Here is a 19623-nt window from a genome sequence, read left to right as displayed (position 1 = left end):
TTTTGAACGCCTTTGTCTATCGACTCCGTACATGTCTTGTGATTACGGCGTTTCCCCCAAGAGAAATCCATTCCAATCTTTCCGTGGTAACTTCCAGATGTGTTTCCGGAAGATGGGTTGTATCAACCTCATTTGCCTCGTCCTGTTGAAAGTGAGTGCTGGTAAAGTTGTTACTGTTAGTGCTGTGTAAATTATTTGATATTACTTAACGAGCTATGGCGAAAGACCAGCAAAACATGGAAATAGTCTATACGTATGAAGAGTAAGTATTTGCTCCCAATCCAAACATTTGACGTAACGTAACTCATGTATGTCTAAGATCTGTCAAGTGTCATAAGAGATCTTACTTACTCCATTGATATATGATTGGTCGCGAGAGAAGTTATGGCGCCTAAGAGACCACCAGGGTTATGCTCCGTCGTGTGTGTGTACTTGATGCTATCCACGTTGCCTACCTAGATGAACCGATTCCCACGTGTCCCCTCGTGCCCCTTTATCATCAGTGGAGAAGGAACGACGTGTCCGGGTAAGACAACAGCAAGCCATGCGATTCGGCTATCTTATCGTCATGCTTGGCAGCGTTCGTGCGTCACCGCTGCCGCCATCTCTCACCTGGTCGATGAGAGTCTGACGCGCCAGATTAGACGAGTAACGAAGACTTCTTTTCCTTCGCTTTCTGTATTCAGCATCCCGTCGCTCCCCACGCGCACGCCTCACAATGCCGCCCGCCTACACCCAATCCCAAAAGTCCGCCATCCAGCAAGTCGTCAACTTCACCAACTGTGACCGGACGACCGCTGCGAGGGTGAGTGAGCCGCGTCCGTCCCGTATAGCTGGTTGCCGTCGCTGACACCCTGAGCAGATTCTCAAGTCGGCCAACTGGAATGCCGAACAAGCGATCAACGGGTATGTACAGCATTTCCCGCCGTGAAGCCCCTCGCCTCTGCCCCACTCCTCCGATGCGACTATGCCCGTAGCCGTAGACATGGACCATACGGCTGGAGAAATGCCTAGGCGGTGAGGCTCAGCGCCTTTAACATATTAAGGCACTTTTCACATGGTAGTCCTTGAGAGGCAGTGGCCAAGGTGGTGCCTTCTTGATCTGTCGAATCACGCCAAAAGATGCCGCCCACGACAACACCACTGCTTCTTCTCCAACCCCAAACCACCACCCCACAACCCCTCCTTCCCTGCCCACCATGCCTCGTCGCAAAGCTGAAGACTGCATGCCCGTCAAAGCTAAAAAGAGACGCGTCGTCGACAGGTACTTCAACTCTGCCGCTAGCGCAGCGCCCACGAAACCGCTAGAGGCAAACCTCAACAAGCTCTTCGATAAATACCTCGACAACCCGGCTGAGAAGGACACAATCGGCATAGAAGGCACCATGCAGTACCTCGAGGCGCTCGACGTTCCGCTTGACGACATCACGTCGTTCGCCGTGCTTGAGGTGGTGCAGAGCCCGACCATGGGTGAGATGACAAGGAAGGGATTTGTCGAGGGATGGACTGCGAGAGGGTAAGCTCTACCATTGAAGGGTTCCTTTGCTTCTCTGCGCCTCGGATGCCGTACGAGCTGTATTCTGACCCTCACCTCACAGAGTCGACACCATCGATAAGCAAAAGGCCGCCATCGCCCAACTGCGCCCTGCTCTTTCCGATCCCTCGTCTCGCGCCCCCATGAAGAAGGTCTACAAGCACACGTTCATTCTCGGTCGGCCACAAGGCCAGAAGGCCATCCCACTTGACCAAGCCATCGAGTATTGGCGTCTTCTCTTCTCTCCCGCGGGCCTGAACTGGGCCAGCGGCAGCACGCCCTGGTTGGACTGGTGGATCGAGTTCCTCGAGAGCAAGTGGAAGCGCACCGTCAACAAGGACATGTGGGACCAGCTGTTCAACTTCGCGGAGCAAAGCCTGAAGGACGAGAGCCTGAATTTCTGGAGTGAAGACGGCGCGTGGCCCGGCGTCATCGACGAGTTCGTCGAGTGGGTCAGGACGGACAAGGGTAGAGGCAAGAAGGAGGGCGGCGACGAGGACATGGAAGACTATTGAGATGGTTGTTGCGCGCCAGGCATGGACAGGGCTGAAGTGAAGTGAAGTGAAGCGAATGGGGGTTCAAGTGCCGGTAGAAGACTTCTATTGAGCACGTTACGAGGGACACGGCTGCTATACCCATAAGAGATGCACACTATGGTTTGCGCAGAAGGGCGCGAGAGCGGCTAAGCAGGACTCTTCGCAGGGACGGCGGCGGCGGCGGCAATAGCACACGAGGGGCGGCTTATGGCGGGACGAGACGAGACGAAGTAATTGCTAGGCTGGAGGATCCAGAGGCAGCATATTCTGGTGTCTTAGGTCGGGCGGTTGCGCATCGAATCGAGTGGGATGGGATAGCATGACTGGGGAGTAGCTCATTCAATGCAGAGTTACTGTGCTATGCTATGTTATGCTATTGCTCTGAGGTCTTGAGCTGGCGGGTGGATGTGTTTGATGTGGGATGAGTGGGTGCCTAGTATGGGCTTGGGGTATGTACTTATTACATGGGAGGGATTGTGGGCGGTCGTGGTGCGTGTGGGCTAATTGGTGGCAGTGTCTCTTGGTGGTGGGGTTGGTTGGTTGCGGCTTCTGCATCGGACACTTGCACCTCCCCACTACTACCGCCTTCTTTCGCTGCCCCGCTTTTCCCTAGGCTTTATCAGTCTTGTCTACATAACCTTTTTCTTCAGCCTTGTGTATCCGGCCCTTCCACTTTTGCTAGGTTGCTACATTCGGTATTGGTTCAGAGTTGCTGACCCTTGTCGTCCAGCTGATCACAAGGATATTGTGGCGTTGAAGCCATGCATGGCATCGGATTACAGGTCAGAATGCTGCTTACTGGTGTTTTAGTATTTGAAGCCCCGCCTCCCCGGTGTTCTGGGGATCTGGGATCCTCTCGTCTACTTCCTTGTTCACTTCCTTGGTCAATCTTCGATTCTTTACTTTTCTGGTATCTCCACTCTTGTGAGATATTACTCGGGACATCACCCTATCAGTTTAAGACGGTTGCCTTCCCCGGATAAGGCACACCACGGGAGGACGACCTTGTCGAATTCCAATTAGCCTGGGGAAGGGCCAGAGTTTTCAGCAATATTCGCAACCTATCAAATCGATCAATAGTAACCGCCAAGAAACACCGCCAAGCAACAAGACTATTGTAGAGAAGTCAGTTTAGGAAACTTGGAAACAAGAAGCAGCGCACCAATGAAACCCAAGGTCCGATCCTCGTGGAAATACCACTACAAATGTCTTCCCGATGAACGCAAGAGTTTTCGACTTCTCAAGCTATTACCTGGCAAAGGCGAAGACCCCATACGATGCGAGCTTTCGATCGAAGACGTCGACAATGCTCCACCTTATGAAGCAATATCCTACACCTGGGGAGAGCCAGCAGATAAAATCAGCGTCCTCTGCCATGGAAAGCACACTATAGTCGCAATCCACCTGCGCGATGCACTCCGAAGACTGAGGCATGAAAATGCTAGCCGAACCCTTTGGGCAGACGCTATATGTATCAACCAAGGCGACAAGAAAGAGCGTGGACATCAAGTTCAAATTATGGGGCCTATATTTGAACGCGCCCAAAGGGTCCTCGTATGGCTTGGCCTGGGCACAGACTTCGATTCAGGTGCTGCCTTTGAACTTGTGAGGTCACTGTATCCCATATTCGATGCTCTTAGATATCCTTCTCCTAATGTCGAACCGCCTGACCTCGAAGCACACGTCGCATGTGTCGCACAATCACAGTGGGAGGCTTTTGGAGAGCTTCTTTGTTGTCCATGGTTTACACGCGTCTGGATCCTCCAAGAGATTGGCCTTGCTTCTGAAGCTCTAGTGTTCTGTGGCGAACACTGGATAAGCTGGTCAGATCTCATAATTGTGTGTGATCAGATATACTTGAGATGCAGCAAGATCAGAAGGGCTTACAAACTTTATCTTACCAATGTTATAAATATTATGGACCTTTCCTTCAAATCCGATACTGAGGAAGACATCCGATTTATCCTCTACACCGCCAGCAACTCTGACTGTTCCGACGACCGAGACAGAATGTATGCACTGTTAGGGCATGCAGCATTCAAACAGTTCTGTATCGACTCTCGTAAATCCCAGTTCATTGTGGTCGATTATTCATTACCGTTTTTGGACTTCTGCTTCAATGTTGCTGCAGCATTACTAGAACTGGATAACCCCCTAAATTTTCTATCAATCGTTTCTCATACAGAGGACTCGATTCAAGCACCCGAACGCACGTCTTGGGCTCCCCAATGGGATATACCTAACTGGAATTCCTTGTTCCATTATAGATTTTACAGCGTTTCCAGATCTATGGCTGAGCACCTATCCCTCTATGACCGTGTTCTAAAAGTTGAAGGCCTATTAATTGACTCTGTCATTTTCTATTCTGAAAAACTACGTTATTGGGATATAGAAGGGCCTCTGCTCACTAAGACGAACACTCTCAATCTACTGAAGAAGTTGTGGGAAGATCTTAAGAACATGTACCCGGTATCCTGGTCCACCGAGTCTGAAAAAGAGCATGTTTTTGAGAAGTTCTGCATGACACTCAATGTAGGAGGTGCAGTAAGAGGGAAAACAGGCACGCATTCCTTAAATATCCGAGACCGCATGGCAGATTGCCTAGCATATTTCGACAAGGCTGGAATTGAACTTTCCTCGGAAACCAGATTCAACCATCAGTTTGAAGGTGGCGATAGCTTTCGATTCCTTGAAACCAGTCTCGGGTATTCGCATCACCGGTGCTTTTTCGTCACGGAGAAAGGGCACTTCGGGGTGGGACCGACAGTAATGATACCAAACGACAAAGTCTGCGTTCTCTTCGGAGCAAGTATGCCTAGCATACTCAGACCACAAGAGAACGGCGACTACCGATTCTGTGGTCAATGCTACGTTCACGGCATCATGTATGGAGAGGTCATCGACATGTGGGAACGAGGAGAGCTGGGCGAACAGGAGACGTTCAGGCTTGTGTGGTTTCGTTTTGTCATGGGGAGGGAAGTCTTTGATCTGCCTTCAAGAAATGGAGTGAGGAGTTTGGTAGAGTTTGGAGCTTTCTGGCGTTTTATATGGTTTATTGTTGTTTGTACGTCAAGTCCGTCTTCGGCATTTTCGTTTTAAGAAACTTGTGATGTTAGTATTCTGATACATCAAAGGATTTGATTGAGGTTATGTCAGTGACAATATTTAAGGCATAGGAAAAATTGCTCATCCTACATGATAACATATCTGTAAAACTTTATAACATCCTTCTACCTTTAGATAATTTACATCCCTGTACCTTTATAAGTACCTTTATACCCTTCGAATATCTATTACCGTATCCTTATAGAATTCTCTAGTACTTCTCTATATTTCCACCAGTATACTCTCTTAAATACTATTAAATCTTATATCTTTTTCCTTCTATATAGTTATATAGCACCTCCTAACCGTAGCGTAATAGCCTATTATAACTACCTAAGGAATACTCGGTAGCCGAGATATTATAGGTTTGGTTTTACTCAATAGTTAGTATATAGTTAAGACGTAGTAAATTATCTAGGCTAATACTTAAGCGTCCCGCTACGGAGCAGTATATACGTTTTGACTTCCGTTTAACAACAAAACCAACAAACATTTAAAACAAACACCCAACACTCAAACCCAACACCCAACCCAACACCAACCAGCCCGCACCAACGAACCTCATCCCTGTCCATACATGCCAGACACAATCTACAAACCTGAAACCCATGGCTACGTACCTAGGTACGTTAAAGACGCCCTAACTACCTAACTACTACGAAATAGTTACCTTCCGGGGTTTCGTATTAAGGGGGATAGGGGGAGAAGAGAGGCGAGGTAAGGTAAGGTAGGGTGGGGTTTTGTTTGTTTGGTTGTTTAGGTGGGTGGGTAGGTGGGTGAATGCGTGGCTGGCTGGATGGCTGGCTGTGAGGACTAGGACTAGGACGAGGACTAGCTACTATATATCGCACAGAACGACGGACTGCGGTTGCGTTGGTTACAGTATATAGTAAGCAACAGCACCGACTTTCTTTCTTTCTTTCTTTCTTTCTTCAACCACCACGTGAAGAAATGCGTTATTACCTAATACACCACACCCATCCAGCTGTACGGAACATCAAACATCTCTTGCTTCCACTTCCACATACATCTGCTCTTCCCCTCCCCTTACAAGCCTACGCAACACAGCATACAAACATAGCCCGCCCATCCCCTCGCCCACTAATGTGTGTGATATGAATATGAATATGAATATGATATAGGAAAGAAGCAAGAATCGACCGGTTTTCCCTCACTCTCTTCTTCTTGCAAAATGAACCAGTAAGCCAGGCACACTACCTACTGTACGCCGCAAACACCGCCGGAACCCAACACCGAAGATGTTCTTTTTCCTTCCCTCTCATCCTCCCTTCACCCCCTACCCCCTACACCCAACCCGCCCTACGCGCCCTTTCGCGCAAACCGCGCCAACGCCGGTCCATACGCCGCCCTCTCGCGCTCCAACCCCGCCTTCTCGCGCTTATTCTGCTCCTTATACGCCTGCTGCACACGCAGCCTCTTCTCATCAATGACGTTCTTCTGGCCGCGCTTGCGCAAATACTTCCTGAGCGCACTATTCTTGCCCCTGCCCTTCTGCTTCAGCTTCTCGACGGGATCCTCCGGCTTAGCATCCAGATCGCGATCGCGCTTACGCGTCTCCGCCGACGCCAGGTCGATGTTACCCACGAAGTTGGGGTCGAGCGATATCATTTCGGGCTTGAGCTTCTGCAGCAGCGAGTGCACCTCGGCTTCTTGGCGCTGCTTGGTCGTCTCGTAGGGGTTTGCGACGAGGGCGTCGAAGTTGGGCTCGCCGGCGCCGGGGACCAGGAGCGAGCTGAAGCCCTTGTCGTGGCCGACGCCGAGGACGTCCTCGTACGGGCACCAGCGCGCGCGCGCGACGTGCTGCCCCTCGCCGCCCCAGGCCATGTACGGGGCCTGGACTTTTTGCTGCGCGATTTCTTGGTCGGACAGCGATTTGCTGAACAGGTCTTTCCAGATGCTGAGCTGCGTGCCCCAGCCCACGGCCGTGAGGTTGCGGTCGGAGATGGCGACCGAGGCGCCCGGCTGCCGCAGGAAGTAGTCGTGCACGGGGCGAAACATGCGGATGTCCCACACGGCCATCTTCGCGTCCTGCCCCGAAGTCACCATGTAGCGGCCCTCGCGGTCCATGGCGATGCTGCGCACGGGGCCGCGGTGCGCCAGCACCTTCACCAGCGCCTCGCTGCTGTTGGGCGACCACAGCGTCACCTGCCCGTTCTGGTGCCCGACGTGCAGCACCGCGTTGTGCGGGTTCTGGGCCAGCGCGGTGGGCGCGCCCTGCCGCGTGGGAAGCTCCATGACCATGTCGCCCGTCGACGTGTCCGTCCACTTGAGGTATCCGGCATTGCCGACGCTGGCGAGCAGGAAGTGGTAGGGCAGGAACTCGAGAAAGGTGGGGTCGACGTGCTTGGCCAGCTTGTGGATCTCGACGCCCTGCGCGTCGTAGATGTAGACGGCGCGCGCCTGCGCCACGGCAAAGAACTGCTCGTTGTGCAGCCACTTGGCATCGCGCACCGTCTCGCCGAGCTGGAGCTCGCAGCCGGGCGTGCCGTCGCGCCAGTCGCGCACCGTGGCGACGTGCCCCTTGCGGCCCGCGAGCAGCAAGCCGCGCCCATTGCGCGTGTACTCCGCGACGTAGGGCCCCATGCCCTCGAGGCGCAGCTCGAAGCCCTTCTTGGCCGTCTCGACCGCCACGCCCGCCTGGATCTCGCGCTGCCGCACCTTGTACGTGCGCTCCAGCTCCCCCTCCGCCTCCAGGTACCCGCTGCCCTGCTCGAGCAGAATCTCCGCGTCCGCCGCCTTCACCGCCGCGTCCCGCGCCTTCTGCTCCTCCCGCTTCACCGCCGCCCGCAGCTTCTTGTCCTTCATGTTGCGCGTGCGGATCTTCTGCTCTGCGCCCCGCCCATACGTGCGCTGCGCCGCCTGTAGGCGCGCGGCGGCGGCGGCGGCCTCATTGTCGTGCGTAGACGGTGCTGCGGAAGTCGGTGCCCGCCTCGTGAGCTGTTTATGTTGGTTGTCGGCGGAGTGGTCGTCGAGCGAAGGAGCGGCGCGGCGCGCGTCAGCCGCTTTGGCGGGAATTGTCGTGGTGCTAGGCGAAGTCATGGTGCGTACCTAGGTAGTAACGTCGCGGAGACCTTACGGAGGCGGGTCAAAAAAGTTGGTTTGCGGCTCCGCGGCCGCGGCGATAAGGGTCCGCTAGCGGCTTGGCGGCGCGGCTATCGCACTGCGGCGCTACCCGGAGCGCTGCTCTTCGTTGTTGCCCCTCCTCTGCCGCCACGTACGCTTGCTTGCTCCAGTGATAGCCATGGCACGGTGCATGACAGGTTGCAGGGTAGTCCGTCATGATCCTCTGCCTGCTGTCATCGTCTTGATCCTCGTGCCTCCACTGAGTGCCGCGCCGTCCCGTCCCGCCCGCCCCGCCAGGGACCACACTCCATCACATCAGCGGGGTGAGATTCTTCTCATCTCCACCCAACCTATCACACACTCATCATCATCCATTACCCCTCCATTCCCTTATGTTGGCTTACGTTATATCATATTTTTTCTCGACTTAATCTTTACAATTACATATTTGTTTGTTTGTGTCTCTGTTTGCGTATGTGTCTGTGTTCGTTTTTTGTTGTCGCAACAACAACATCAACACCAACATCAACATGTTGAAACATCCACAGCAACAACAGCAGCAGCCGCCCAGAAGCAGACGACGAAAGACGTGTGACGAAAGCTCTCATAACGAGAGGAAAAAAAAAAAAAAAAAAAAGGGTCAGGAGTTAGAAAAAAAAATAGGGGTGCGCCACCCGCCATCCCCACTGCTTATCTATTCTGGTTCCATGCCGCGCAGCAGAGCGCAAGCCCATGGCATCGGCGGCGGCGGCGGCGGCAGCGGAGCCGCGTAGTGTATTGTATACCCCTGCGCCGCGTCGAGTGCGTGCGTATAGGCCTCCCGACGCCTCACCTCAGCCTCCGCCTCCGCCTCATTGCCCCTTTCCCTACCCCTCTCCTTTTTCCCGTCTTTCCTCCGCGTCTCTCCCGCGCCGGCGCGCCCCTTCGCGCCCTCTGACCGCGAGGCTTCCGGCTCCGCGCGGCTGCGCCAAAAACAATGCGTGCGCGCGTGCGCGTGAGTGTGCGTTCGAGTGATGTATGCCATGGGTAGTATATGGAAGCGGGGTGTTTTAGGGATAGATAGGTAGCGCGGAAACGAAGAAATATTGGAGGGGGGGATATTGGCTATGAGGAAGGCAGCAGAACGCGCGCAAAAGAAAAAGGAAAGGGACCAAAATAATTCGCTCTCGCTTGGGGTTGTTGATGATGATGATGATGCTGATGTTGCTGTTCGCTGGCTTTCTTTTTTTTTTCTGCTCTGCTCAACTCTGCATCGAGCGGCCACAATTCCACACCATTCCACTCCACTCCAGGATTAAAGAAAAATCGGCAAGAGAAAAGAAATGAGATGGAGAACCAAAAAAGCACACACACAAGTAACACCCCTCTTTGTTCCGCCGCCGCCGCCGCCGCCTTGCCGCCGGCCCCTCCCACCAAAGACAAGAAATTGCCATAAGCTCTCTGACTCCAGGCTCCTCCCATCTCATCAGCCTAACTAAGAGGCGAGAGATTTTGTGGTAAAGTAAAGGGCAGATCCCACCGATAGTACTCAAGAAAAAACCCGCACACACACAACGCATAAAACGAGAAACCCTAAGTCAACCGAACGCACCGGCCCCCATGCAAGTGAGAGAAAACTAGGAAAAAGGGAGAAAAAAGAGGGCTGAGAGCGAGAGCTAGGGAGAGCAGAGCCATTGGCCCCGCTTGCCGCGCTCCTCCGGCGGGAGGGCTCGGGATCCACGGCGAGCGGGCGAGGGAGGAATTTTGGCCGCCACTCACTCATCACGTCGCTCGAGCGCTCCGCCTCTCAGCTCTCAGCCCACCGACTGATACAGCAGCAGCGGCTCGCCCACGTTTTCGATTTCGGGAATCGTGCAGCGCAGGTCGAACGCCTTGGACAGGACGATCTTGAAGATCTGTGACGGAAATGCGTTAGCATCGGGCTGCTATTAATAGAAACGCGTTTACGCATGAGGTAGGTGTGCGAGTCAGGGCCACCTGAGATCGCAAGATCGGGAAGTGCGGCCGGCGGGGCGGCGTTTTTGAGAGGAAAGCAGGGAGAGAGGGAGCTGGTGATTTGTGAACAAACGCACCTTTTGCACGTTAATGCTGTGGCTGGTGCTGCTGAAGATGAGCGAAGCTTTCATGGCTTTGGCGAAGCGCTTGGCCTACAGCAAGTTAAAATCATTGCGTCAGTACTTGCTAATCGGAAAGAGAGCCGTGGAAGGCTTCAGAAGACGGTTGAAGCGGGGCCACGCTACACACCTGATTTGAAATCTCCTCCTGCTCTTCGCGCGGAAAGTTGACAAAGTGGTCGTATTTGGTGCCGACGAGGAAGGGAATGGCCGTCTTGTTGAAGCCGCGGCCCTGGCGGTACCATTCCTTGATCGAGTTGAGCGTGCTCTTGCGCGTCAGGTCGAACATGAAGAGGATCGCGACGGCGTCGTTGCACACGAGCGGCAGCATGTTGACGAACTCGCGCTGGCCGCCCAGGTCCCATATGCTGAAAGTGATTTCCGTGTTGCGAATGGATATCGTCTTCTCCATGAAGTTGACGCCTGTTGACCCTCATCAGTATGACAGTTCTCTCTCGGCGGCGCGACAACAACAACAGCAGCCCCCTGGCTTCTCCTCCTCTGTTCTTGTGCGGCGCGGGTTCCGACGGGATCATTGTTCATACCCAGCGTTTGGATGTAGTCCTCGTCCCAGCTGCCCTCGACGTATTTGACCATCAAGCTCGTCTTGCCAATCTGCGCGTCGCCCACCATGCCGACCTTGATGACCACGCTCGTGCTCTGCTTGTCCGCCATCTGCGCCGAGCCCCGCGAATTCTGGTCCTGGTAGACCGAGGATCTGGTGCCGTCGGGATTGGTGTAGGCGAGGCCGGACGAAGGGCGCGACTGCGGGCGGCTCTGGTGGCCGTAGCCGTTGTTGTAACCGTTGAAGCCCCCCCGCGGCGGCGTGTCCGTGTCCGAGGGCACAAAGGCGTTGTAGCTCTGCGGCGTGCCGTTGTTGTGGTCGGACGAGTAAGGGCGCGACGAGAAGCCCGTGTCCGAGTACGAGGTTGAGGGGCGCTGGTGGTGCTCGGGAGAGTGGGCGCCGGAAGTGAAGGGATGGTCGGAGCCGTTGGGGTAGATGTCGGGCATTTGCAGGACCGTGTTTGCGGTGATGGTCGTGGAGCTTTCTTCACTTTGGTGCTCGATCGCTTGCTCGGCTGGAGGATTGACGGGTGGGTCTTGAGGTTCATGGCCCGCGTCGGGGGGGTTGTCTACTTGGGTGTCCATGCTGGGGGCGGTCGTGGGCGTTTGGTGCGCCGGGCGGAGTGAAATGAAGTAAGATGCGACGTGTAGCGATCAGGCCAACGCAGGCCGGGCGAACTAAGGCTGTCGAGTTGGCAGTGGGCGCGTGCGCGGGGAGAAGGGATAAAGGAAGAAGGGGGAGGGGTAGGTAGGCCTGATGCGGAGAGAGAGAGAGATAGGTGATGGGTGATGGGTTGGGCACGGCAGCAGTAATTGTAGTGGGCGAGCGACGACAACGATGATGATGATGCAGGCCAGGCTACATATAAGTCATGAGGTGCAGGCTGCAGCAAGGTCGACGAGGGTTTGCTGCGACGAGAGTGGGCCTGGGATGCGCGAGTGACTGACCAGGAGGGAGAAATAAACTATCAGGCGCTAGCTAGTTGAGTTGAGCAGCCTCACTTGCCCCCCAGTCCAGTAGAGTCTCTAGTGCCGCCGCCCCCTCGAACACTTTCTCTCTCGCATTGTCAGCCAGCCAAGCGTGCCAAGCCGAGTGCACCCGCCACAACTCCCGTAGCAGCCACACCTGGATGATCCTCGGCAGCCATGACCATCATCGAGGCTGCGCCGGAGCAAAAAAGTTCACCAGCTACCTAGCTACCTGGGTTCCACCATCCCTCCCCCTCCTCCTCCTCCCCCACCACAATGAGCAAGCGCCCCGCCGACGCTGCTGCCGACGGCCAGCCCGACGCCCTCAAGCGCGGCGAACGCCCCATCCAATCCGACCTGCCCAACGAGGCCGGCGACTTCGAGGACGAGTACGAGGACGAATTCGAGAGCGAGGATGAAATCTTCGAGGCCGGCGTCGACGGCAGGCCCGACGAAGAGCGGGAAGCCGAGGAGCGCGAAGGTGCGTCGTGATCCAATTTTATTTTTTCTTTTCGTTTTTCCATTTTTTATTTTTTTGCCGCGCGCGCGATAGAAAGCGACTACTGACACAGCTCGCGTAGATGCAATGGAGGTAGATCAGGGCACCTTCATACCCGGCCGGCATAAGCTGTCGGCCGGCGAGACGCTGGCGCCCGATCTGTCGACGTACGAAATGCTGCACAGTCTGGAGACGCCGTGGCCCTGTCTGTCGCTAGACATAGTGCGGGACCAGCTGGGGGACGAGCGCAAGTCGTACCCGGCGACGGTGTACGCGGTGGCGGGCACGCAGGCCGAGAGCGGGCGCGACAAGGAGAATCAGCTCATGGTGATGAAGCTGAGCAGCCTGAGCCGCATGGACCGCGAGCAGGACGAGTCGGACGACGAGTCGGACGACGACGAGAGCGCCGACCCCATCCTCGAGACCAAGACGATCCCCTTGCCCGCCACGACGAACCGCATACGCGCGCACCAGGCGCCCCAAGTCACGTCGGCGCAGGCGCCGACGACGCTGACGGCCAGCATGATGGAGAACGGCCAGGTGCTCATCCACGACGTGACGCCGCACCTGACGGCCTTTGACACGCCGGGCGCGACGCTGACGCCCGCGCACGCAAAGCCCGTGAGCACCATCCGCGCGCACAAGGGCGTCGAGGGCTACGCCGTCGACTGGTCGCCGCTCGTGGCCGAGGGCAAGCTGCTGACGGGCGACTGCGCGGGCAACATCTTCACGACGACGCGCACGCAGGGCGGCGGCTTCGTCACTGACACGACGCCGTATGCCGGGCATCGCGGCACCGTCGAGGAGCTGCAGTGGTCGCCGACGGAGCGCAACGTCTTCGCCTCGGCCGGCAACGACGGCACCGTGCGCATCTGGGACACGCGCTCCAAGTCGCGCAAGCCCGCCGTCACGGTGCAGGCCAGCAAGACGGACGTCAACGTGCTGTCCTGGTCGCGGCAGACGGCGCACCTGCTCGCGTCGGGCGCCGACGACGGCGAGTGGGCCGTCTGGGACCTGCGGCAGTGGAAGCCCGGCGCGGCCACCAAGCCGTCGCCCGTCGCCTCGTTCGGCTTCCACAAGGAGCAGATCACCAGCGTCGAGTGGCACCCCACCGACGACAGCATCGTCATGGTCGCCGCCGGCGACAACACCCTCACCCTCTGGGATCTGGCCGTCGAGCTCGACGACGAGGAGAGCAAGGACACGGCTGGCGTCCAGGACGTCCCGCCCCAGCTGCTGTTCGTGCACTACATGGACCAGGTCAAGGAAGGGCACTGGCACCCGCAGATTCCGGGTGCGATTATGGCCACCGGCGGAAGCGGATTCGGGTAAGTCTTTTTTTTTTTTTTTTTCTCTCTCTCTCTATCTGACATGACATGACACGAAGCATGAAGCTTAGCTAACGTTTTCTCTCTGCTACTAGTGTCTTCAAGACGATCAGCGTGTAGATATGATATGTATGGAACATGCCCCCGAAAAGTAAAAGCGAAACGAAAAAATAAAAAAGCAGATACCATCCACTAGTTTCGTGTCGGTTCAGCGCGTGCGGGGCCTACGTCGTCGTGTCGTGTCGTGTCGTGATGCCTTCGTTGTTGGCCTCAGCCCCCCCCCCAGCCTAGGTGCCGTGCCTCATCGTTCGTTATCCCAAACTCCCTCAACCACATCCGCAACAACCAGACCAACCAGACCAGACACCAGCCCATGCACCCAAGCACCCGAACAGACAGAACAAAGCAAAACAAAACTAAATCCCCAGCAGCCACACCACCCCGCCAGCAACAGCAACAGCAACAGCAACAACCCAACTAACCCTCACGCCTTCTCACCCTTACCCTCAGCCTTTCCTTCCTTCTTTCCTCCATTCCTCTTCGCCAGCCGCCGCCCCCCCTGCCCCGGAAACAGCAGACCAAGCAAAACGTTGCGTTTCAGCTTCTTTGTCTTGAGCTTCTTGCCCTCGTTATCCAGCGCTCCCTTCTCCCCCTCCCCACCATCACCATTCCTTTCCCCTCCCCGCTCACGCTCTCGTTCTCGCTCTCGCTCTCGCTCACGCTCCTCAAGCGCGCGCCGCCGCCCCGCGCCCCCGCCCCCACCGCCGCCGCCACCGACGATATACAGCAAGAAGGAAGGCACGCGGGAGGCGGGCCTCTGCGCGCGGGCGTCGGGGCCAGGCGACGCCGACGTCTCTCGCTGTCGCGTGCCTCGGCCCGTGGCATCAGCTCCGACTTCGTCCTCGCCATCGCCCGCTCCCCCCCGCAGCCGCAGCTGCGACTTCGGCGGCGGCGTAGGCGGCATCGACGGGATCGAGAGGCTGAGCGTGTACGTTAGGAACTCACCTGGCGGGGCCGAGACATCGGCATCGACGTCCGCGCTCGAGCTGTCTTGGCGCAGTGGGTGCGGGTGGTGTTGCTGCTGCTGCTGCTGATAGTGGTAATTGTACGGCAACGGGGAATGGCAGCGCCGACTCTGCCTGCTCCAGCGACTCTGCCGCGCGCCATTGCTGTCGGTCGCATAGGTCGCGGTGCCAGTTCCCGCGCCAGACGCAGCCGCACCCGCAGGCGCAAACGCAGACAAGGCGCCGAACTCCGCGGGAGCAAAGGCCTCGTCGTCGTCTTCCTCGCCGTCATCATTGCCTGAAGAAGGCCCAAGACACGCGAACGCGGGCGACGCGACGCGCGCGCCGCGCTGCCGGAACACAAACGAGTTGCGCGTCGTGGCGGCCCAGTCGACGGGGGGCCCGGGCAGCGGGCGGCGAGGGCGGTCGTCGTCGTCGTCGTCGTCTTGCCCTAGCTCTAACTCTGCGTCTAGCTGCGGGTGCGGGTGCTGGTATTGCATGTAGTAAGGCAAAGGCGGGGCCCGTGACCGGTCGGCCCCGCCCACCCCGCCAGCGGCGGCACCGAAGACGGTGTCAGCGCCGCGGACGCCGCGCGCGCAGGGCAGCCCGCCGTCAATGCCGTAGCCATAGCCGTAGCCGTAACCGTAACCGTAGGCATCGCCAGCATCGGGCTGGAAGACGCAAGGCACGAGCACCGACGCGGCAGTGGCCGGGCGCGATGAGGGGGGACGCGACGAGGGTGCCAGCGACGGCGAGGGCGGCGGCAGCGGCAGCGCAGAGGGCCAGAAAGGCGGCGGCGGGCCGGGTGCCGCGGCGAGACCCGGCGGCGCGCTATGGCTATGGACGTCGCGGGCGCGGCTCGGGAGGCGGGGCGGCGGAAGGGACGCGGGCGCGCCTGTGCCGCCTACCACGGTGGTAGTGGCAGCAGCGGAAGCGGCGGCGGTGGAGGGGCAGAGCGAAGCGAGCAATGCGGCGCTGACGCCGGCGCAGCGGAACGAGAGCGACGACGACGACGATTCGGGGCGGTGATGGCGGTGGTGGTAGGCCGGAGCCGGGAACGACGAGGCGTGGTGCGGGCCCGGTGCAGCTCCGGGTCCAGGTGCTGCGGTGATGGTGCTGGCGGGGCTGGCCGTGGTGCCCGTGGTGCTGATGGTGCCGGTGTCGGGCAACGAGGGCGAAAGGGGGGGCAGCTGGAGCTGGAGCAGCGGGCTGAGGGAGCGCCGGACTGGCGGCGGCGGCGGCGGCGATCCCGGTGTGGGGGTGGTCGTGGACGGTCGAGCGCGGTTCTTACTCGTCGACGTCGACAGCGTCGAGGCCGACTTGGAGCGCTTGGACGTCTTGGTGAAGGAGGAAAAGGCCGAACTCAAGCGGTGGAGGAAGTGGCGTGGGGACTGGGGAGAGTTGGGCGGTGTTTGCGTCCATGCTTGCACAGGGGGGCGGGGCCCGGTGTACGGCTGTTGTTGTTGCTGCTGCTGCTGCTGCTGCTGCCGCTGCTGAGAGAACTGGCGCGCCCGGTAGGCGAAGCTCTTCTTATCATAGCCGTGCAGGCTGTCGACGTCGTCGCTGTCGTTGTGTTGGCGGTGGTTTCGTTGTCCCGGCATCTGCGTGTTCTGCAGCTGTACGTGGAGATTCCTTGTGGATTATGGTGTTTAATCCTGGGGTGGATCCAGCGCGTGTGGGGAAATAAAGAGGGAATTTCAGTGACCTTTTGGGGAAGGTGTTTGCTTGGACACCTGTATCGTGGCCCAGTTGTTCGTATAAGATCGACGGTGAGTTGGCGGTAGATCGTCATGCGAACGCTAGAACGAGGCGGTCGAAGACAGGAAAGTGGGACAATATCATGCGTCCACGATTGAGTCCGATGCACCTTTTGGGACATAGGGGGCTCGTGAGTTCTCCTGTCGAAAGAAGGGGGGAGGTTCGTGGAAATTCAATGAAGAAACAGTCACGCGCTTGAGAAGTTGATAGAGAGCGAGACGACGTCGATGCTCAATGCAGCATTGCGTGGTCGGAAATGACTATTTTTTTTTTTTTTTTTTTTCCGATGTGGCTGAGAATTATGAAACTGCAATTGGAGGTCATCAGTGGCGTCGTCTGACTGGCCAGCGGCATTTAAGGTTCGCGCAGCCAAAGGCCAACGTGGGAAGGCTTGATGCGACTGCGGCTTTCAAAGCTGCGCAGGTGCCAAGTCCAAGGTCCAAGGTTCCGGATAGCTGCCTCCCCCGAGTCTGGTGACCCGACACCACGTGCGACCACGCAACTCTCCTGTATGGCACAGCCTCAATGGCCTCATGGCAGCCGCCTGTACAGGTGAATCTGGTACCGCATGTTCTCGAGCTCAATGGGATACTTTAGCCCTTCGGGAAGCCGGAACCACTTTGACTCATCACTGAGGAGCTTTTCCCATTTCGCGTCAGCGTCTTGGGGCTTTGCACCCTGGGGCGTCGACAGCAATGTGTGGTCCAGTAGCCAATGCATGGGATACTTCTTTTCGGCGCCATTGAGAGTCACACTCGAGTAGCTTCCGGGACTATCAACGACTAGCAGTAGCGCACCGGGCTGCAGAGACCCGGTAAGCCTCAGCAGGAAGCTCTGCGTTTTAGCGAGAGAAGTGCTGTACAGCTCGTTCAATGTAAACATGAGCGTTACTACAGTGGTGTCTTTGAGTTCCCGTGACAGGTCTTCGAGCGGCATCGTTAGAACGTCTTGTTGGACGAACCTCGTTTGGAGGACATCTGGCTGGAGCAGCTCAACATTCGCTTCCTTGGCGGCGGCAGAGGCATATTTGGACAGCGTCGGCGGAGTGGTGATTGCTTGCTGTAAGCCTGCAACGATAGACGACCAGTTGGCAATGTCAATGGCAACAACATCGAAATGCGGGGTAGACGGGGCGCCTTCTACTGTCTTCTCAGTGTCATCAGATGACGCTACCTGTTTCAAGACGTTTTTCCTTTCAAGCAGCTTGAGGTACCCCGCTAAGCCAACGATTTCAGCGCCAGCACCTCCACCAAGACACACTATCCTGCGAGGAGCATCTTTGGCCACACTCCCAAGCTCTTGAACGAGGTATTCGGACAGGTCGTCGAAAATCTGCGCATACCCCAACGCTCTACTTGGGCTCCATCGCAGGGCGTAAACTTCGAGGTACTCATCCTTGCCGAAAGCGTGGAGAAAGTCTCTGTTGTAGAGATGCTGTTTCACCTCCTGCAACAAAGGCTTCAACTCCGGGCCCAGACGTTCCGGGAAGGCATTTCGGAAGACGTTGAGCAGTAGCTGCTGCAGTTCCAAGGGAATCGCGGGCGGCGGGAGCTGGTCGGGCTTGGCCTCAGACCTCGCAGTGACACTCTTCTTCTGGGATTTGTTCTTTGAAGCGGGCGTCTTGGACGACTTTGCGGAGGGTTTTGGCGGGGCCATTGGGGAGAGCGGTGCATGATTTTGCGATGGCGTCGTGTGTTTCATCTCGGGGGCTCGGGAGGAATCGCCGTGTCCGAGAAGAGCACAGCGGGGATCGTCACAACGCTTCGTCATTGGCGCCCGGCAACACAATATTGCTGAATTCTAGATTCCTTGGCCGTCACTCGGAAAATAAAGACAATGTATTCCCCTCGTATGGATTCCTGCCCCCCTCACCCTCATGTCCCGTCCAGCTCTCCTCCTTGGCCCAAGCCCTCCAACATATGCGTCTCCCGTACAAGACCGAGTTCAAAGGCGAAGCCGAACAGGCCGTCGTAGAGCGCATCCAGCAACGCCGAGGCCCAGCCGGCCTGCAACAGCTTGATCTGACACTTCTGCACTCGGCGCCGCTTGCAGATGGCTGGTGAGCTTTTCAGTCGCTATGAAGCCCGGCGGTACTGAGCACGCCGCGCGCGCAGGAACGCCTTTCTCGGCGCCATCCGCGAGCGCACCTCGCTGCCGCCCACGCTCCGCGAAATCGTCATCTGCCGCGTCGCCGTGCTGAACCGCGCCTGGTACGAGTGGGAGCACCATGCCCCGCTGCTGCGCGCCGCCGGCGAAATCAACGAGGAGGCTATCCAGCATATCCTGACTTCCCCGCCCGCGACCCGCTGCAAGTGGGCTAATGACGCCCGAGGCCAAGCCTTCACCACCCCCAGCGCCGGCATTTCTTCCCTGAGGGATCCGGCCTCCCAGGCGCGGAAGAACATGGAAGAAATCCCCGCTGTGCAGATCGAGCCTATCCGGACCCAGGGCACCGGCAAGCTGCCTGCAAAGTACCTCGCCGTCATGTCCTACACTGACGCAATGACGAATGATGTCAGCGTGTCAGACATTGTCTTTGAGCGTCTGCAGGAGTATTTCAATGAACAAGAGATTGTGGAAATCACCGCGACTATCGCGGCGTATAACTGCGTAAGCCGCTTCTTGGTCGCGTTGGATGTTGGCGAGAAGAATGCTCAGCAAGGCCCCGCGTATCCAGGACCGAACGCACCAGGGTCGTCGATTATATCGCAGCTTCAGTGATGGTCAAAACGGGGTTTCATGTTTACAGTCGGAGTCTTTCTACATTTCACGGTCGGGGTTTTAAGTCGCAAGGGGGTTACTGAGCTTAAGGAAAGCAGGAGTGCGGACATGTACGTATGGTTGGGGGTACGTTTATCTGGAACGCCCCTTGGGTTAACCAATTCCTGTTCAGTTCGAGATATATTGACCTACTTGTCCAAATCTGTTTTATAGAATAATCGTATTCATCGCTTGGGCCTCTACGAATCCTAGACGTCACTGAACAGTGCTATCCCCTAACACACATAGATTCGAACGTCACTAAACCAATATCAACAACAACAAGCAACCGAGCGAGATATGCTATCAAACACCTCACAGTCAACGCACCCATTACTTAAACTCAACATGCAGAACCCCCTCAACCG

General features: G+C 57.0%; 10 protein-coding genes across 10 annotated transcripts; 6 read left to right on the top strand and 4 right to left on the bottom strand.

Annotated features, from left to right (window-relative positions):
- Window positions 1-452, top strand: K452DRAFT_291613 (uncharacterized protein). Its single transcript, XM_033541211.1, has 2 exons — window positions 1-247; window positions 352-452. The coding sequence occupies exon 1, from the start codon at window positions 32-34 to the stop codon at window positions 188-190; it is 159 nt and encodes a 52-aa protein (XP_033393275.1). The 5' UTR covers window positions 1-31; the 3' UTR covers window positions 191-247; window positions 352-452.
- Window positions 453-609: 157 nt separating this feature from the next.
- On the top strand, window positions 610-2332 carry K452DRAFT_257685 (uncharacterized protein). The gene is made up of 4 exons (XM_033538442.1): window positions 610-805; window positions 863-906; window positions 1265-1516; window positions 1599-2332. Exons 1-4 carry the CDS (start codon window positions 719-721, stop codon window positions 2047-2049), a joined length of 834 nt encoding a protein of 277 aa, XP_033393274.1. The 5' UTR covers window positions 610-718; the 3' UTR covers window positions 2050-2332.
- Window positions 2333-3261: 929 nt separating this feature from the next.
- K452DRAFT_207083 (uncharacterized protein) lies at window positions 3262-4965 on the top strand (the record flags this gene model as incomplete). Its single annotated transcript, XM_033536116.1, has 1 exon — window positions 3262-4965. A coding segment is annotated over one exon (1704 nt), but the record flags the coding sequence as incomplete, so codon positions are not given.
- A 1530-nt stretch (window positions 4966-6495) lies between these two features.
- On the bottom strand, window positions 6496-8896 carry K452DRAFT_353533 (uncharacterized protein; the record flags this gene model as incomplete). Its single annotated transcript, XM_033545834.1, has 2 exons — window positions 8415-8896; window positions 6496-8105 (listed from the first exon to the last, which is right to left on the bottom strand). Exons 1-2 carry the CDS (start codon window positions 8449-8451, stop codon window positions 6496-6498), a joined length of 1647 nt encoding a protein of 548 aa, XP_033393272.1. The 5' UTR covers window positions 8452-8896.
- K452DRAFT_102269 (uncharacterized protein) lies at window positions 8337-9109 on the top strand. The gene has a single exon (XM_033534915.1). The coding sequence runs from the start codon at window positions 8438-8440 to the stop codon at window positions 8852-8854; it is 417 nt and encodes a 138-aa protein (XP_033393271.1). The 5' UTR covers window positions 8337-8437; the 3' UTR covers window positions 8855-9109.
- Window positions 9110-10052: 943 nt separating this feature from the next.
- Window positions 10053-11384, bottom strand: K452DRAFT_235739 (uncharacterized protein; the record flags this gene model as incomplete). The annotated part of the gene is made up of 4 exons (XM_033537459.1): window positions 10053-10154; window positions 10332-10406; window positions 10495-10796; window positions 10919-11384. 4 exons carry the CDS (start codon window positions 11382-11384, stop codon window positions 10053-10055), a joined length of 945 nt encoding a protein of 314 aa, XP_033393270.1.
- Window positions 11385-12182: 798 nt separating this feature from the next.
- On the top strand, window positions 12183-13853 carry K452DRAFT_301936 (uncharacterized protein; the record flags this gene model as incomplete). Its single annotated transcript, XM_033542516.1, has 3 exons — window positions 12183-12387; window positions 12488-13733; window positions 13829-13853. The coding sequence occupies 3 exons, from the start codon at window positions 12183-12185 to the stop codon at window positions 13851-13853; spliced, it is 1476 nt and encodes a 491-aa protein (XP_033393269.1).
- Window positions 13836-16774, bottom strand: K452DRAFT_291606 (uncharacterized protein). Its single transcript, XM_033541210.1, has one exon. The coding sequence runs from the start codon at window positions 16336-16338 to the stop codon at window positions 14218-14220; it is 2121 nt and encodes a 706-aa protein (XP_033393268.1). The 5' UTR covers window positions 16339-16774; the 3' UTR covers window positions 13836-14217.
- Window positions 16775-17026: 252 nt separating this feature from the next.
- K452DRAFT_301934 (uncharacterized protein) lies at window positions 17027-18151 on the bottom strand (the record flags this gene model as incomplete). The annotated part of the gene is made up of 1 exon (XM_033542515.1): window positions 17027-18151. One exon carries the CDS (start codon window positions 18149-18151, stop codon window positions 17027-17029), a length of 1125 nt encoding a protein of 374 aa, XP_033393267.1.
- A 224-nt stretch (window positions 18152-18375) lies between these two features.
- On the top strand, window positions 18376-19392 carry K452DRAFT_291604 (uncharacterized protein). Its single transcript, XM_033541209.1, has 2 exons — window positions 18376-18554; window positions 18610-19392. The coding sequence occupies exons 1-2, from the start codon at window positions 18415-18417 to the stop codon at window positions 19214-19216; spliced, it is 747 nt and encodes a 248-aa protein (XP_033393266.1). The 5' UTR covers window positions 18376-18414; the 3' UTR covers window positions 19217-19392.
- Window positions 19393-19623: the final 231 nt, after the last annotated feature.

This window comes from Aplosporella prunicola, assembly GCF_010093885.1.
Source record: "Aplosporella prunicola CBS 121167 unplaced genomic scaffold K452scaffold_29, whole genome shotgun sequence".
Lineage (NCBI taxonomy): Eukaryota > Fungi > Ascomycota > Dothideomycetes > Botryosphaeriales > Aplosporellaceae > Aplosporella > Aplosporella prunicola.
Note: the sequence above shows the minus strand (reverse complement) of the source record. Positions and strands in the feature narration are given on the sequence as shown.

What these genes read in the sequence shown, in the direction of transcription:
- K452DRAFT_102269 (XM_033534915.1), top strand. Translation starts at nt 8,438, where the DNA reads ATGGCACGGTGCATGACAGGTTGCAGGGTAGTCCGTCATGATCCTCTG.
- K452DRAFT_257685 (XM_033538442.1), top strand. Translation starts at nt 719, where the DNA reads ATGCCGCCCGCCTACACCCAATCCCAAAAGTCCGCCATCCAGCAAGTC. An exon ending in GCCGAACAAGCGATCAACGG is followed by an intron (nt 907 to 1,264) that starts GTATGTACAGCA and finishes CGTCGTCGACAG; the next exon opens with GTACTTCAACTCTGCCGCTA. An exon ending in GAGGGATGGACTGCGAGAGG is followed by an intron (nt 1,517 to 1,598) that starts GTAAGCTCTACC and finishes CTCACCTCACAG; the next exon opens with AGTCGACACCATCGATAAGC.
- K452DRAFT_291604 (XM_033541209.1), top strand. Translation starts at nt 18,415, where the DNA reads ATGCGTCTCCCGTACAAGACCGAGTTCAAAGGCGAAGCCGAACAGGCC. An exon ending in GCGCCGCTTGCAGATGGCTG is followed by an intron (nt 18,555 to 18,609) that starts GTGAGCTTTTCA and finishes CCGCGCGCGCAG; the next exon opens with GAACGCCTTTCTCGGCGCCA.
- K452DRAFT_291606 (XM_033541210.1), bottom strand. Translation starts at nt 16,338, where the DNA reads ATGCCGGGACAACGAAACCACCGCCAACACAACGACAGCGACGACGTC.
- K452DRAFT_291613 (XM_033541211.1), top strand. Translation starts at nt 32, where the DNA reads ATGTCTTGTGATTACGGCGTTTCCCCCAAGAGAAATCCATTCCAATCT.